The following is a 17,141-nucleotide window of genomic DNA, read 5'->3' on the forward strand; positions in this document are numbered from 1 at the left end:
CACAATGATCACGTGAATGCCAGTTTCCGGGAGAAAAGGGGAGATGCTAAGCATAAAAATCATATTTATAATGCATTGTAGTGGGCAATTACTACAAAACATTCGAGAAAACGCACAGGTACGTACTGTCTTTCGCAACTCAAACCTCTTTTCGACAAGTCATCTCTAAACTGAGTAACGTCTCCAAACCACTGGGCTTCCACCTGAGATCATGTGCGTGGCCGTGTGAAGTCAGACAATGCCTATAAAATTTCATTGACGATTTTTTAGAAAAAATTTGAGCAGAGCTGTATGCAATACAAGTTGTGTGCATAGTGGGTTCCATACAAAAAAATCACATTAAATCAACTTTTAAAAATCATCACGGTCTAGTCTTAAAAAAATTTAATCATTTACAACCAGGCGTTTACTCGTGCTGATTAAAAATATACCTATTTGTAGTGATCGTGATTTACTTGCGGATATTTCTGTGCTAGGATGGTTTGCATAACTATGTGACTTTTTTGTACGTTTGAAGTCGGGAAAATAATTTTTAACATTACTCAGATATTTGCATGTGAACCGTTGGAGATCTGTAGCAACTGCTGCGTTCTCATTGGTTGAATCAAGGACGGAGAGAGCTTATGTTCCCAATGAAAGCCAGCAACTAAGGAAATGCCGATTTTAGATCCATGCCTTAACACCTCATCACCAGAGGTAATTCACAAAGCAAGGAATGAACAGTGATAGCTGAGGAGGAGGCAGCACTGTCTTGGGACGAAGCACAACAGCCCGCCTCTCGCAACAATCGACCGAAAACAACCTTAGTCTCGGAGACATTATTTAAGGAGAAGAGGTGGTGGTAGAGGTTTATTTAGAGACCTGAAAAATTCGCGCATTCATTTCACGATAGGCTAGAATCTTAAAAGTGTGCATTTCTGCTGCTTCGGTGATTGGGCCTCAGTATATCTGAAGGACTTTGGGCCAATGGAAAAATGTAAACAAGAGAAGTATCGAATCACGAGCATCCCAGTTAACAGGTGCTACGAGTCAGTAGCCAATGAGCGGATGCAATTCTCCCGAGTGCATAGAGGATCATGGAGTCCATCCTAGAGGTCATTGAACTCGCGAATTTTTCCGGTCTCTAGTTATTATCATCCTTTGTTTTTGATCAAGGAAATTCTGAGATTGTATGTAAGTGAATATTGATGATACAAGGGTCATTCTAAAAGTAAAGAACGTTTGTATCTCCAGATATTTTTATTTAAGTTAATGAAACAAACCCTATTTTACAAGGCATATGATACCTTAGCTATTTTGCTAAGTAGTCGTCATTCAAATTAAAAACATTTCTCATAGTGTATCACCGACTTTTCTGTGTCTTCTACATTCTCAGTTACCGCCAAGTGGTTGAACCAGAATACCATTCCCTTTCAGTTCACTGTCCCAAAAAAGCTTTAGATGATACCTACTTACGTGTGTTATGTACCTGTAGCTATTGTTAAAGTCTCCAATTTGGGGGATAAAATCATAAGTTGATTCATGCCTGCCATATGTTCTGAGGTACATACGTTGTTCGAACAAAAGATTGGTAATTTTTTGCGCGTACTATCGTCAGTTATTATGTCAGTATCTTATCTCGAGAAGAACACACCGCTCCAAGCAGGGGACTTGCAGTCAGAGTGACACGGCGGTGACAGCTGTCAGGCACATGGGCAGACATGGCGGAGCTGAGGTGAGTCCAGAGTCAGTGCAGCTGAGGCTAGCGGCCATATCGCAGCCCTCGTACCAGAAACGACAGCAATTGCGTTTTCAAGTACAGTCTAGACTTCTTGCTAGTTTGCACATGTGTCGGTATGTCTTTCATACTAGCTTGACATGTTTGTCTACTGTATTTATTTACATTAATTTAGATGTATCAATGACTTGTCTTAAAGAATTAAAACTGCCTTAAGAATAAAGTGTTCAATGATTAATTAAAAATAAACAAATTATAAATGGTCCAGTTTTTTCATGCCAAATTATTTTCTTAATATATTTTGTATATACTTTGGAACATTAAAACCCCTGAGATTTTAGTGTGACAAACAATTTGATTTTTTAAATTTCAAAAAATGCTTTTACAAAGAGTACTTACTTGAAAACAAATTATATAATGCTTATACTGTACCCCCTTCTTCACAGAATCCAGCTACAGGCTTTATTGTCCTTTGAGTTCCCCCCCCCCCCCCCTCCGGGCCTTTTTTCTGGACACAAGTCTGAATATTTGCCAATTTTAAAAATTTTTAGTATCCCTAAAGATTACGAACATAAATTTTAGAAAATTTACGTTTTATATCGTGAAGTACGTACGTAGTGGTTATGGCTTATTTACTTGAAAAGTTTCAAATTGTTACCTGTTTGTTTACTGATTTTATAAACACCCAATATTGTAATAATTAGATTATGGGCAAATCATATTAGTAAAATATAAAATGTTAAGTTTTTATTTCATGAAAATGATGTCGCTTAAATGTATACAATCTGAAAAATATATAATATATAATGTTAATATGTAGAACTAACAAGTTGTTAGTGCGGCAGAACAGTATTATGACTTAAGCTGTGTGATGATAATTCTTTGTAGTAGTCAATACAAACTTGTATCACTGTCCTAACTTGCTACCTACGTCACATGAACAAATATCCTAGCTTTGATGAAGTAAAAATTTCACTCTACTTTTAAACATATTACCTGCCAGCTCACAATGCGTGGGTGGTAGAGACGGGCTGGCCAATCCAGACTAGCAGCGTGACGTCACATCCGCGTGAAACAAGAACACGCCAGCAGTAACTCCGGTAGCAGCGCTTAGGGAGAAGCGTATTTATTTATTTATAAAAATGTAAAGTATCTCTCTCCGTGTGACGTAACGTTTCGTTGTTTACAGCGAAGCCGTGATCCGTAGTATTTTGCTTATTTTGACAGTTAAAATAATCACACACTTATTTCAATTAAACAATTATTATTTAATGAAGTAGTCAATGGTACTGACTTTAAACCTAGAATTGTTAAGGTTTAGAATTAGTTAAGATTTGTTTTAGAACATCTGAATTGTAAAAATACGATGCCATTTTTTTATAACTCCTAAAGTTCTTCAGTCGGTTTAAGGCAAAGTCACAAAGGAATATTCGCTGAGTTGATAACGTACAACAGCGTAGAGCAGTTCCTTATATTATTCTAAATTTAATGGCAGTAGTGTTATGTGACAACCTCATTGCAAGAGTTGTATTTACCATTTCAAAAATTAAATCGACAAAATAAGAAGAAGAAAAAAGGCGAAATTCTTTAACTAAACCAACAAGAAGACAGCAAAGTGTATTGACGTCTGTTTTAGTTTTGAAATTTTTATAAGTGAAGCTTCTTTAGGCGTGTAGATAATAAATTTAAAGGCCGAATTTTAATGCAACGTTATCGTGAAATATTGTTGTAAAATGTTTTGACGCGAGGACAGAGAATGGGTACTTGGCCTAATAAATATATAAAGAGAACACTATGCTGTATATGTTGCTAGGCTCGTTTTCGTTCTCCGCTTTGTGCGATGGTTCGTACAACTACACACACACACACACACACACACACACACATACAAACATATATACACACATATATATAAGAAGAAGAAGTTTGAGAGTGTGCGCAATCGCTTGTTTTATAAAATTGAGTGTTCCTGGCTTACTAATGTGCAATATAGGAGCCTTTCCTTTATGTGTCTGAGTTTTTTAAAAGCTATTGCTGTGCATTTTTCATGCATTCGTATTTTATTATTCTTTGACAAACTATTTCAAACATTGTTTTTAATATTACAAATAAATTATTAAGTCTTTTTTTAAATATTACACTCATTTTAAATAACATTCAAAATGGTTCTTTTTTTTTTTTTTGCAGGTACCTTCTAGTTTTGTGTTTAGTTATTCATTGTGGACGTCACATTCGAGCTGAAGACTGCGATGGTGAGATATGTAATATTCAGTAAATAAGTATTATTTATATAATTATCAGTGTTTTAGTCTATGTCGACAGCGAGGTCATAGAGTAGGACGCACAGAATAAGCAGAAAACAAGAATACTGGAGGTCATAGAGTCCTACACAAACAACCAACAGAATTCTAGGATACCGGAAGTCATAGAGTCGGAAACACACACACAACACAGTATGCAGTAACAATGGAGAGAGGCTAATCTACCCCGGCCGATGTCAAGAAAATCAATTGAAGATGAACTCAGGAAGGTTTGATCGCTTTACAAACCCGAACCCTTCCGACGAGGATCCAGTGTTTTATTACATCTCTCTCTAACACTCACACAGCTAAATAGTGATTCTTGCCTTATCGGAACTGACGCAAACAACAGAAGCTCTCTTTCACTTTCAGAGTTAATATTTCGTGTTAAATGAGTTCTGCTTTTATTCCTGAACCTCTGCCCACTGCGTGGCCACCCATTTTTGATGACCGTAAGCCCAGGATCATGACTGACGAACATTATGCAAATATTACTATGATTACAAAAATTAAATTGGTTAAGAATGTCAGTCAGTGTCACGTTTTCATTCGAAGCCAATGTGCCAAAAGCGACTCTGCCGCAGATGTTTCACTTCAAACCAACGTCCGCGCGCCGACAAAGCCCCAGGATATTTTATGAAGCGTCTTGCACTAAATTTCTTGACAGTTGTACTGCCACCATATACCCACACCAACAAACCAAACCTTTCCCACCTGGTTTTGTAATACAGTAGATCACGTTGTCACTAGCCCAGTCAAGGGAGCGAACAGCTCCAGAGCGTAGACACTAACATAAGAAACTTTGCACTGGACCAGAGAAGAGTGGTTAGAATTTTTAATTCCTTTTTTCTCTGATTTCAGAAAGATCTCCAAATAAATTAAAAAAGATTTTCCAATACTTCGAGCCAAGGCATACTTAAATTGTGGTATCCATTATCTATTCCATTGTGTGCTGCCATCTGTAATGACCTCGCAAACATGAACAGAGAAGTTTCAAAACAGACAAGCAGACAAAAGTGTCCTTCAAATTCAATGATGGTCTCCACTCGTAATGACTAAGTGCACTGTGTGGTTGTGGTGTGTCCCAGCCAGCGAGCACGTGACGGAGCTGGAGGTGACGCACGCCAACTCGACGACCATCGGGCTGGCCTGGAAGGACACCCACTCCACTGTGGCGTCATGTGTGGACCGCTTCGTGGTGTCGTGGTGCCTTGTGCCGCTGCCGTGGTCTGAGGCTTGTGCTCAGCGGTCCCACCGCCTGGCCAGCAACCATACCAGCTACGTCATCGGCGGCTTGCAGCCCTGCTCCTACTACTGGGTGTCAGTGGCGGCGGAGCGTGGGTCGGGCGCAACCTCCAGGGCCGAGGACCTGGTCATCACGGCACCAGTGGGTGCGTATTCAGTGGGGACACTTGGAGCCTGTGTGGTGACTCATGCCACTGCTGTGGTCTGAGGGTTGTACACAGCAGTCCCTCTGCTTGGCCAACAACCAGACCAGCTATGTGATAATTGGCTGCAGCCCTGCTCATACTAATGGGTGGCCGTGGTAGCAGAGCGGGGTTCGGGTGCCTCCTCCAGGGCCGAGGACCTGGTCATCATGGCACCAGTGAGTGCGTAGTCAGTAGGGACACTTGGAGCCTGCACGGTGACATCGGGTAGACCTGCCAGTGCTAAGAGGCTATCATGACTGGACCACTGGCAGGTTCTGTTCGAGACTGGAGCTAGTGGGTTGCAATGATGTTAGCGAGCTCGCTCGTTTCTCAATCGTTCCACACCCTTCATATCGTTCCTTCCTTTACTCCCTTTCTTTCTTTCCTGAGATTCCCTTGAGAAGGAGCCACATGATCGTTGTGTCTGGATGAAGTGTGGGTGAAGATAGGAGATGAGTGAGGGGTATCTGTTGCAGCGCACCAGGTGCGGCATCTGGCAACCTCCTACCTGGGTGGGAGACAGCACGTGGCCTCCTGGGGCGTAGAGGGTGATGACTCCTGCGTGCGGAACTACCGCGTGTGTTGGCGAGCTGAGGACGACGACCTGCCCGAACAGTGCAACGAGACCGAGTTCACCAACTACCTGTTCCCGCAGTCCTCACTGCGCGCCTGCACCAACTACACTATCATGGTGGCCACTCTGTCCACCGGCAACTACTACTCCCTCAACACCACCACGCACTTCGTCACAGGTGCATGCGACTCAACACTTACCACACAACCTGGGTGTTTTAGAAAACTAGCTTTCATTATCACGACACACACTTGCATACGCAAGCTGATCCAATGTTGAAGACTTGCAATGTCAAACTTTATTCGATGCTAAAAACTTGTAATGGCATGCTTGAGTGAAACTTAATATATGTTAAGTGAAAATATTGAAAGCTTGTAATGAGGGTCGTCTCCAGGCTTGGAAACAGTTTAGGGCCCATGATGGCGTTTTTCATTGTTATTATTTTGCTTGTTTGAGTAATTTTATGTAAATAATGTGGATACTTACGAGAAAAAGTAAGGATTAAAGTGTTATTGGCATGTTAAAATAGTTCAAGTCAGTATCTTTCAATTTTAATTGAGATTTTATGATACCGAAAAAATACTTAAAATATTTCATTGTCTCATAAGATGAGATTACAAGGTTTGTGTTTATAAAACATACCCTTCCACATTATAAAAGAATATTAACATTTCTTATGATTAATTAGCAAAACCATTGTTCAATTGTATAGTTCCAGGTTGCCTTTAAAAATGTGTTTTGAATAGATTACTTTTTTCTATTTTTCTAAGGAGGCACTCTAAATCATCAATTTACTGTGGGGGCTATTACATGCCCCAGGATGTGGTGAGCCTCCTCTACACTACTCTAGGGCCGCCAACGCTTCGTTCAAGGTTGAAAGCTCCTGGTGGCAGGCTTGGATGAACATGTGAGACGTGCGACGAAGGCTCATAGGCAGGCAATGGTAGGCTTCACTGAAGCCTGGTGCATCAGGCTGGTCGGGGGTCCGCAGGCATGTGGGCTGGCGATGGTAGGCTGCAGGCTTGTCGGGGGTCTGCAGGCTCGCTCTGCTTCAGGCGGCGGTGCTCGGGGCTGCTCCAGGACCGGACAACGTCGGCAGCTGGAACATCACCCGGGTGAGCCCCCGCGGCGTGCTGGTCGCCTGGGAGCCGTCGCCCTCCCGCTGCGCCGAGCGCTACATGGTGAGGCGCTGCCTGGCGGAGCGCGCCGACGGCCCGTGTGGACCCGCCAGCGTCTCCGAGCTGGACCCCACCGTTGGCGAGTTGTTCGTCAACGACCTGGAGGCATGCGCGCTCAACGTCCTGTCCATCAGCACCTGGTCCGCTGACAGGGAGTCGCCCATCTACCAGAGGACTGTCGAGTTCCAACTGGACGGTGAGCGATACCGAGCGTCGTCGTTGACCACGAGTGTTAGTTCATCGCCGTACGGTCCCGAAACCTTGGTACGTTTTCAAGTAGTTCTGAGCCCACTGAGAACTTTGAATTTCCAGTCCTGTAACCTTGCTATGATTCAAAGTAGTTCTGAGCCCACTGAGAACTTGGAAGTTACAGTCCCGAAACCTTGGTACGATTCAAAGTAGTTCTGAGCCTACTGAGAACTTGGAAGTTCAAGTCCCGAAATCATTGGTTAAATTCAAAGTAGTTCTGAGCCCATTGAGAACTTGGACGTTCCGATCCCAAAACCTTGGAACTATTCAAAGAGGTTCTGAGCCCACTGAGTACTTGGAAGTTCCAGTCCCGAAACCTTGGTATGATTCAAAGTAGTTCTGAGCCCACTGAGAACTGAGAACTAGAAGTTCCGGTCCCATAACCTTGGTATGATTCAAAGTAGTTCTGAGCCCACTGAGATTTGGAAGTTCCAGTTTCGAAACCTTGGTACGATTCAAAGCAGTTCTGAGCCCACAGAGAACTCGGAAGTTCCGGTCCCGAAACCTTGGTATGATTCAAAGTAGTTCTGAGCCCACTGAGAACTTGAAAGATCCAGTCCCGAAACCTTGGTACGACTCAAAGTAGTTCTGAGTCCACTGATAACTTGTAAGTTACGGTCCCGAAACCTTGGTACGATTCAAAGAGGTTCTGAGCCCACTGAGAACTTGGAAGTTACAGTCTCGAAAACTTGGTATGGTTCAAAGTAGTTCTGAGCCCACTGAAAACTTGGAAGCTCCGGTCCCGAAACCTTGGTATGATTCAAAGAGGTTCTGAGCCCACTGAGAACTTGAAAGTTCCGGTCCCGAAACCTTGGTACGAATCAAAGTAGTTCTGAGCTCACTGAGAACTTGGAAGTTTCATTGCTGCTGTGCAAAAGCCAAATGATGGAAACTCTACCTGTACTTTCACTTGCATAAAATATGACCACAATACTTTAAATCTTGTTGCCCCCGGGTAAGGGAAACAAGGGAGTTAGTTAGAGCGACACAAGAAAACTGTGTTGTGAGAGTAGCGCATTTTATTAACATGAAGAAATGATGCAATAGAGCAATAAACATGTTAATAGGATACACTAAACTTGTCTCAACTGATTATTCTTTCTTGGACTTTTCTCGCTTGAATATGCCTTCTGGCTGTCAACACAAAAAAAATCATATGTCACCATTTAGTATTACACACAAAAGGACAGCGTATTTAATTGTTACAAAAGAATATAAAATCTCTGTACAAGAGTGGAAGTCTCTTACCATTGGATTGGTCATAATGGTCGAGATGACATAGCTTCTTTTCGTTGGCCTCCACGTTCACCTGACATAACCCCATGCGATTTTTTTTCCTTTGGAGCTTTATGAAAGATCGTGTCTACATTCCGCCACTACGTTATGATTTGCCAGAGTAGAGACACAGAAGTGAATAGACTATTGATTCCATTAATCCAGACTTGTTAACCAAAGTGTGGGGGAAATTTGGACTTCAGGTTAGATGTGTGCCATATAAATAAAGGTGCACATATTGAACATTTTAAAGAAAAAAAATAGGTTTGTTTACTTTCAATTTGAGGTACGTTTGAAATAGCTTGGCTTCTGGGTTGAAGCCGTGACCTTGGCAAATACTTCACCAACGTTTCGGTCGACATTGCAGTCGCCATCATCAGGTAACTTATCCCTGATGGTGGCGACTGCAATGTCGACCGAAACGTTGGTGAAGTTTTTGCCAAGGTCATGGCTACAACCCAGAAGCCAAGCTACTTCAGACAATGACCGTGAAATCCTGCGAACTTTTGAGGTACATTTGTTGAAAATATTCTAAATTAAACTGTGTTAATACACATAATATCGAGACTGGGACATTGTTGTACGGGCACTCCGTGTTTGTATGCAGATTGAGTGAAATTATGAACCCAGCCTGTCGCTAGCAGAGATGGCGGATGATGGACAACTTGACTGTGACAGAGTTCGGACCGCCCACGGACGTGGAGGTGACCGCGGACAGCGACAAGCAGTTCACGGTGAGCTTCGGGCCGCCGAGGAACGCCAGCTTCTGCGTGCTGCGGTACGAGGGCTGCTTCCGCCCGGCGGGGGCGGCGGGGGCGGCGAGCTGCTCGGAGGCCTTCACCCCCGGGTCGTGGACCAACACTGCCGCCCCCACGCGGGCCTGCGCGAAGTACGAGGCATGGCTCACCGCCGTCAGCCGCGACAACAGGACCTCCCACGTGTCGCTGTCCTTCTCCTCGCGTGAGTGGCCGTCCTGGGTGATGCCTCTTGCAATGCCTCTAATTACCTTTTTGTAATTTGTTTGACGTAGGTACACATACATCTCTGTCTCCTGATATATTTCGCTCTATAAATCTACCTCTATTTCTCTAGCTCTCTATCGCTCTATAGCTATATCTACATCTCTCTCTATATTTTTATCCATATCTCTTCATAACACTCTATCTGTCCATATCTGCATACATCTCTCTATCTCAATCTCTCTATATCTATGTCTCTCTATACCTCTCTATATAGATCTCATTCCCTCTATATATATCTCTCTATTCCCATATCTGGGTTGCGGAGTTATAGCGTCATGCACAGACAAACCACGCTTACATATATTATATATAAACACGTTCATCTATATCTATATATACATATATATTCCTATATCTGGGTTGCGGGATAGCGGCATGCACGGATAAACCACGCTTACAACTATTATATACAAACACACGCGTATTAGAAAGAAACGTTGTGTCAAAATTTCAAAGCAATCAGTGGAAAACTTTCGGAGATTTAAACTTTTAAACGAAAGAACATTTACATTTTTATCTATATAGATGGTTTGTTTTAAACTACAACATTATTATGCTGTTTCTACAAAACTAGTTTGTAGTCCCAAAAAAAAATTAGCAAATTAATTTACTGGCATCCTCAAATCTGTTTTCTCAGTGTATGAAAACTGAGAATAGTGAATTTTGAAACAGTTTTCCGAGTTGGGAAACATACACTTCACAAGGCCTTTTCAATACGCCAGAATATCTCTGGGCATTTTTAAACTACACGTGTAATTAACCGTTTAGTGTTCGCCTGAGCAGTAACACGGGCGTCACCGTGGGCTTGCAAACAGCTTGCCTCAATCATGACAGGGACTTTAAGACATTGATTTCTGATCTCCACCCCTGCCTACAGATTGTATGACCTTGACCTCAGCCGCCATCATAATCCAAGATGGCGGAACACAATATTGCAGCCGGAATCAATTTCAAGGTCAAATGTCTCATCCAGAGGCTTAATGGAAGCCAGTGAATGGGGAATTATGCTTATTTGGTTTTATTTATTTATTTTAAAGGCAAAAATCTTTGAATAATTTATAAATATTAAATTCTTAATGTGAATTTTTTCCTTTACAATGGAAATTCTTAATTTAAAGATATTTGGGATTTTTTTTTGGTGAAAATATTTCCTAAAAACTGTTAAATGTGAGTCATTTTGGTGTTTTCTGAGTTGATTTTAGCGAGTTTTGAGTCCAAAATTGGCAAAATTTTAAGTTCAAAGGTCAAGAATAAAATAATAAAATTTGGCCATCTTGACATCACAATCCAAGATGACGGGCACATATATCTAGTTCATACTCATATTCATGATGTAGGACCTACCAATAATTTATTCTACTGTGAGATATAAATGTATAATCAAACCAGTTCATAGACTCGGTTCGTAAACGACGGAAAAATTCAAACAAAGTTTAAAAATGTATAATTCAATCTTCGGAAAACATTTTCAACTGCGACGCACCTTTAAAGTCGTCGGAGACTTTTCTTAGGAGGTCCACTGTAACCAAACAGTAGGACCTATCAAAATACTGTTTGCACCATCGTATTGTATTTTACTATGTCTAAAATTCCCATCACTTAATATTTCGTCATACATCCTTCGGTTGTACCTCAAGAAGAGCTCCATTTTTAGGTGAAGGGGAAAATGTACATCTTCACATATTTGCTTATGATTTTCTATTCTAATTGGATAGCTAGACTCATCAAAAAAGTATGGTTATCACATTTGTATGTACCAACGTGCTTGCCAGTTTTAATGACTTAAAAGCTGTCTACTAAGCAAGAAATTTAATTTAATTACCCATGTACAAAATAAGTTTCAGGTCAATATCTTTTCGAAGGCATTCTTCCTCTTGCAAAGGTAGAGGACTTGTATCATAGTTTCCACACATAACTCATAATTCTCAAATTATTTTTATATCTATATCAGTCTCACATAAATGAATGTTTAACTTTGAAACGTGGTATTGGCTAAAATTGCTTAGCTTTGTGGCTCCTAGTAGCAGCGTCGCAGGCGAAGGCGAAGATCACAGATGCATCACCCAGGAGGCAGTCTAGAGGCCCGCTGTACCTCCCGCAGCGCCCGCGCCGGTGGAGCGACTGCGGCTGGCCAACGCCTCGGCGACCCCAGGGGGCGCATCGCTGCTGGTCACCTGGCAGCTGTCACCCGACAACACCTGCGCCACGGGCCAGCTGCTGCGCTACAGCAGCCTGGACGACGAGGACCTGTGGACGCACCAGGTGGCGCTGTCCCGCGAGGCGACCAGCCACGTGGTGACCGACCTCGCGCCGTGCACTCTGCACATCCTCCAGGTGGCGGTGCTTCCCGAGTCCCCCGTCGCCAACACCTCCACCGTCCGCTTCTTCTCCGCCAGCAACGGTGAGCTCCGTCCTCGAGGCCTGCCGCTCTCCCCTCCAGACAAGTCGGGTGCCTTCTGCGTGTAGGACTAGTTGGATGTTGGATACGATCCGCCAATGATGGAAATTACATCGGTTTCTGTCTCATATCTCTTTTAAATTATGAAGAACACATGACCGATCGAAGAGATTAAAAAAAGTTAAATAACACTTCATATGCGAAAGCATTTCATGCGATAAAATTAAATTATGTTTCTATTATAACTTTAATAAATTTCTGAAAATCTTTTACATTTTGTAACGAATAACATTGTAAAATTAAATTTTCTTGTGCGCAAAAAAAATTATTGCACATACATAATAATAAGTTTTAAAAATAAGTCCAGTAATGGGAAGTGTTATATAAATTAAAAATTGAGGGGGGGGGGGGGAAATTGAAAACTTTGGGATAGCTCGGACCAAAAATAAACGTTGATAGTGTTACATAATTTAAAACATATTTGATGTTATATGTCCAAATATATTTTATGGAGAAAATAGGAAGACATTTTTTGTCCAGTACTTACACTCCAACTTTACTGTCAAATAAATTGGAGACTAATATTTGACAGTGTGACAGGGCCTTTAATGGCGCAGTGACGGCGGTGGCCTGGCTGCCATTGTCCGGGTGGGCGGGCCTAGAGTGAAGTGAAAGGGAGCTTGTCGAAAGGCCAGTGAGGCGAGGCGAGACTCTCTTGTCGCAGTGACGACGGTGGCCTGGTTGCGGGTGCTCGGGACGGACGAGCGCTCGGCCAACGTGTCGTACCTGGCCGCCGAGGCGACCCCGCGCTGCGTGGCGGGCTACGAGGTGTGCTGGGAGCCGGCCGCCGGCGAGCCGCGCGCCTGCCAGACCCGCCACGGCTCCGGCGAGACCCGTGTCTACATCGGCGGCCTGCACAACTGCAGCATCTACCTGGTGTCGGCGACCCCGGTGGCACCCGACGGCGACCGCTACACCCCGACCGTCGTCTCGGCCACCACCGCGGGCTGCGCCGAGCTGCCTCCACGCAATGCAGGTATAGCCTCTGAGGGCCTAGGTCCCCTCCCCCATTACCAGCCCATGGTAACAGGTTCGTCCTCTGCGAGCCACTATTTAGCTGCCCCTGTGACCTGCCCGTGGTCACACGTGGGGAAACTAAGGGCCATGGTACCATACCCATGTTACTGTAAATATACATTGTTCCTGTAAATATACATTGTTAAAAAATATTGTATCAATGTAATATTATTAGTTGGTAGGGAGAGCAAGCGGGTTCTGGAGCATAGTAAACAATCAAACAGGTGGGTGTGGCAACACGTGTCTGGGTGGGTGTGGCAGCAGGTGGGCGTGGCACCATGTGGCTAGGTAGGACGTGGCCGGGAGCCACGTGGTGGGAAACCTCAGGTTATTGTTTACGTCACATGGAGCATCGTCTGCTCGGGCGACAGTATCTTGGTTCTAATTTAAGAAACTAGGGAGCGCTAGTGTCGTGCGCCACATTTAGTTTTACAAGTACAATAATGGGAGGTTTCGTGGCAGCGGGGATTCGATCCATCAACCTTTGGATTGGTAGTCAGCAATGTCAACCACATGGCCACGAGGCCAGCTAGAAATAAATATTTAATATGTTGTATATATGCTTATAAAAATTTGTTTTGTGTTGTGGAAGTTTTAAAAATGTATGTAGTCCACCATGTTAATTTTTTTATAGTACTAGGTAGGAAATTTAAACAAGCTGCAATGGCTGCTAGTCTGCCACCATGTTTATTTTTTATAGTACTAGGCGGGAAATTAAAAATATATTGTCAGCTGCTATGCGGCCGCCATGTTAATTTTTTTATAGTACCAGGCGGGAAATTTATAATAAAATGTCGGCTGCTATGCGGCTGGCATCTTTCTTCTCCTCAACATGGGAAAAAAATAATTTAAACTGCTAGGAAGTATCCAGAACAGCCAACATTGAAAATAAAATTTTATACATATTTTTATTAACACATAAATAATACTATAAGCATAGGTAATGCCTATAGCTTTTTTCATTAAAGTGGTATCCAAGATGGCAGACATTCTACATAACAAATTAAGCATAATATGACTATACTGGTCTAGTACTATAAAAATGGCTGCCCTCTAGTGTGTGTTTTGAATTTGGCGGCTTCTACTATAGTCATAGAGTAGTGGCTGATGAAATATTTTTTTTATATTCTAACTTGAAAATACCAATGACTATAATGGGAAAAAAGATGGCTGCCTGGTATGCTGTGCTACAAGATGGTGGCCTGGTATGCTGTGCTACAAGATGGCGGCTTACAGCAATTGATTGTCATATATAAAATTATTTTATTTTCAAAGTTGGCTGTTCTGGATACTTCCTAGCAGCCGAAATTATTATTTTTTTTCCAATGTTGACGAAAAAATGATGCCGGCCGCATTGCAGCCGACAATTTATTTTAAATTTCTCGCCTAGTACTATAAAAAATAACATGGTGGCCGCATAGCAGCCGACAATATATTTTTTAATTCCCACCTAGGACTATAAAAAATAAACATGGCAGCCGACTAGCAGCCGATGCGGCTTGTTTAAATTTCATGCCTAGTACTATAAAAAAATTAACATGGCGGACTACATATGTTTTTAAAACTTCCACAATACAAAACAAACTTTGTTAAGCATATATACAACATATTAAATTTTTATTTCCAACTGGCCTCATGGCCGTGTTGTTAGCATTGCTGACTACCAATCCAAAGGTTGTCGGATCGAATCCCCGCTGCCCCGATACCTCCCAATTTTGTACTTGTGAAAACAAATGCGGCGCGCGACACAAGCGCTCCCTAGCTTCTTAAATTAGAACCAAGATGGTGTCGCCCAAGCAGATGACGCTCCACATGACGTCAACAACCACCTGAGGATTCCCTCCACGTGGCTCCCGGCCACGCCCCACCCGGCCACGTGGTGCCACGCCCACCTTCTGCCACGCCCACCCAGATGTGGTGCCACACCCACCTGTTTGATTGTTTACTGTGCCCCAGAACCCGCGTGCTCCCCCTACTGTAGTTGCTCATAATTAACAACATGTTTGTTGTTTACCCTAATCAGTTAGCTGCTGCAAGAGAGGGTGTATGTAGAAGTCACGAGGGCCTTCTTGAGAAGATACGGTGACGTACCTTGCTTGCAGCCCGATCCAGCCTCGCTGTGCGCGCTTGTCGCGCCACGCTTGACGCAGGCTATGTTCAAGCTTGGCCGTGGTGGTCATGCACTCGCAAGCTTGCCATGTGCTTGAGCTAGTGTTGGCCCGTTCATTTCATTCAAGCTTGCAGGCTCATAATGGCATGCTTGCTGCTAGTGTGAAGGAGGTGGCATCCTAAATTATTTTACTTCTAATATTTCATGTTTTTGCACTTTTTTTTTTAAATAAATTCATAAAATAACAATATTATATCTTTACAGAAGGTATTTTTCAACCAAACTAGTCATTATTTAATGTGTTTTTTTATGAAATAGGTCAATTTTGTCAGTCTTAGCTTGTAGCTGAAAATTCAATAATGGGGTATTCTAGTTATTTATTTTTAGCAGAGAATTTCATAAATAAATAAAAATTTTTTTAAAAAATCCCGGAAAACTCTGGTTTCTACGATATATTTAAAATAAAGGGTTTTAAGATTAAGGCTGTATAAAAACGGTTAACCCGAAACTAATTTAATTATTCCAATAGAGTCTAGAACTGACTTAACAATGTGCCTTTATGTTCATACAAAAACATTAAAAAGATATATTATTGGTAAAAAAAATTATAAACAAGTAAACATGGTTATATTAAGAATTTATTTAATAATCGAGTGAGATAACACGAAATATTAGAAGCAAAATAGTGTAGGGGCTCCAAACCATGTTGCACACCCTCTCATCGACCAGACCTCAAAACATAATAACTTTTGAACCCTGCATCATTACTTTTATTTGGTGTACGGACAATGGCAATGCTGATAGTTGTATTGTCTGCTTCACAGCCACCGGGGCATCCACAATCCTCGGGGCGAGGTTGTTCTGTCACGTGGTGTCAGCTCTGATGGCATTGCTGCTCCAGTGAAGAGACCAGTGTGTGGGCAAGAAGCACAAATGTACACCTGAAGAACAAATAAAGCTTTCATTTGTTTTCCTCAATAGTTTGTGCCTTCCTTTCCAAGCGGAAGTTTTGAGTGTCTCAAACTTCCCCCAGAATCCAAACAGTAACAGTATTGTTCAAGGTGAATCAATAGAGTTCGTCGCACGACTGTGCACAGACGTGATTCCAAAAAAACATAGAACAGGGAGGGATACAGCAGCGCGACACTCACAGAGAAAAATAAAACCATGTTATGCGCCACATATGACACTATATGTCGGGGTGGGCCCATAACTACTATTAAAAAAGATTAATAAACTATGAAAGAAACACTTAAATTTTTTATACAAAAAGTTCTATATAATTAAGTAAATTACAAAATTTCAGGGATATACATATCAAAATAAAGATAAATTATTTTTAATAGTTTATTTACCCGATATTAGCTTATGCATTACTTCTCACAATCAATATAGATGTGTTAGCAATATATTTTTAAATATTCTATATAGTAGTGGGATCAAAACATAAAAAAACTATGTCTTGTAATCGGAAATTATAATTTCTCCTCCATGAAAACTGCAAGTGACTGAGCCACTGGCGCGGTGCTCAGACATTGGCCATGCTGGAGCCGGCTCGCCGCATCACAGCCGAGGCGCGCCAAGCGGCGGGGTCCTGAACCACGCCCTAGCTCACAGCGGCCGACACTTCAGCTATCCTCACAGCGGCCGACACTTCAGCTATCCTCACAGCGGCCCACACTTCAGCTATCCTCACAGTGGCCGACACTAAAGCTATCCTCACAGCAGCCGACACTTCAGCTATCCTCACAGTGGCCCACACTTCAGCTATCCTCACAGCGGCCGACACTTCAGCTATCCTCACAGCGGCC

The 17,141-nt window shown here is 42.5% G+C and overlaps 1 protein-coding gene across 2 annotated transcripts; it reads left to right on the top strand.

Annotated features, from left to right (window-relative positions):
- Positions 1-1,642: 1,642 nt before the first annotated feature.
- Positions 1,643-16,308, top strand: LOC134532148 (uncharacterized). Of its 2 annotated transcripts, none has more exons than XM_063368508.1 (9): positions 1,643-1,714; positions 3,905-3,969; positions 5,106-5,408; positions 5,924-6,199; positions 7,102-7,395; positions 9,402-9,683; positions 11,847-12,146; positions 12,868-13,179; positions 16,155-16,308. In XM_063368508.1, exons 1-9 carry the CDS (start codon positions 1,701-1,703, stop codon positions 16,232-16,234), a joined length of 1,926 nt encoding a protein of 641 aa, XP_063224578.1. In that variant the 5' UTR covers positions 1,643-1,700; the 3' UTR covers positions 16,235-16,308. The 2 variants fall into 2 exon arrangements, with proteins under 2 accessions (XP_063224578.1, XP_063224579.1); XM_063368509.1 differs by lacking the exon at positions 1,643-1,714 and adding an exon at positions 1,763-1,833.
- Positions 16,309-17,141: the final 833 nt, after the last annotated feature.

This window comes from Bacillus rossius, chromosome 5 (assembly GCF_032445375.1).
Source record: "Bacillus rossius redtenbacheri isolate Brsri chromosome 5, Brsri_v3, whole genome shotgun sequence".
Taxonomy (NCBI): Eukaryota; Metazoa; Arthropoda; class Insecta; order Phasmatodea; family Bacillidae; genus Bacillus; species Bacillus rossius.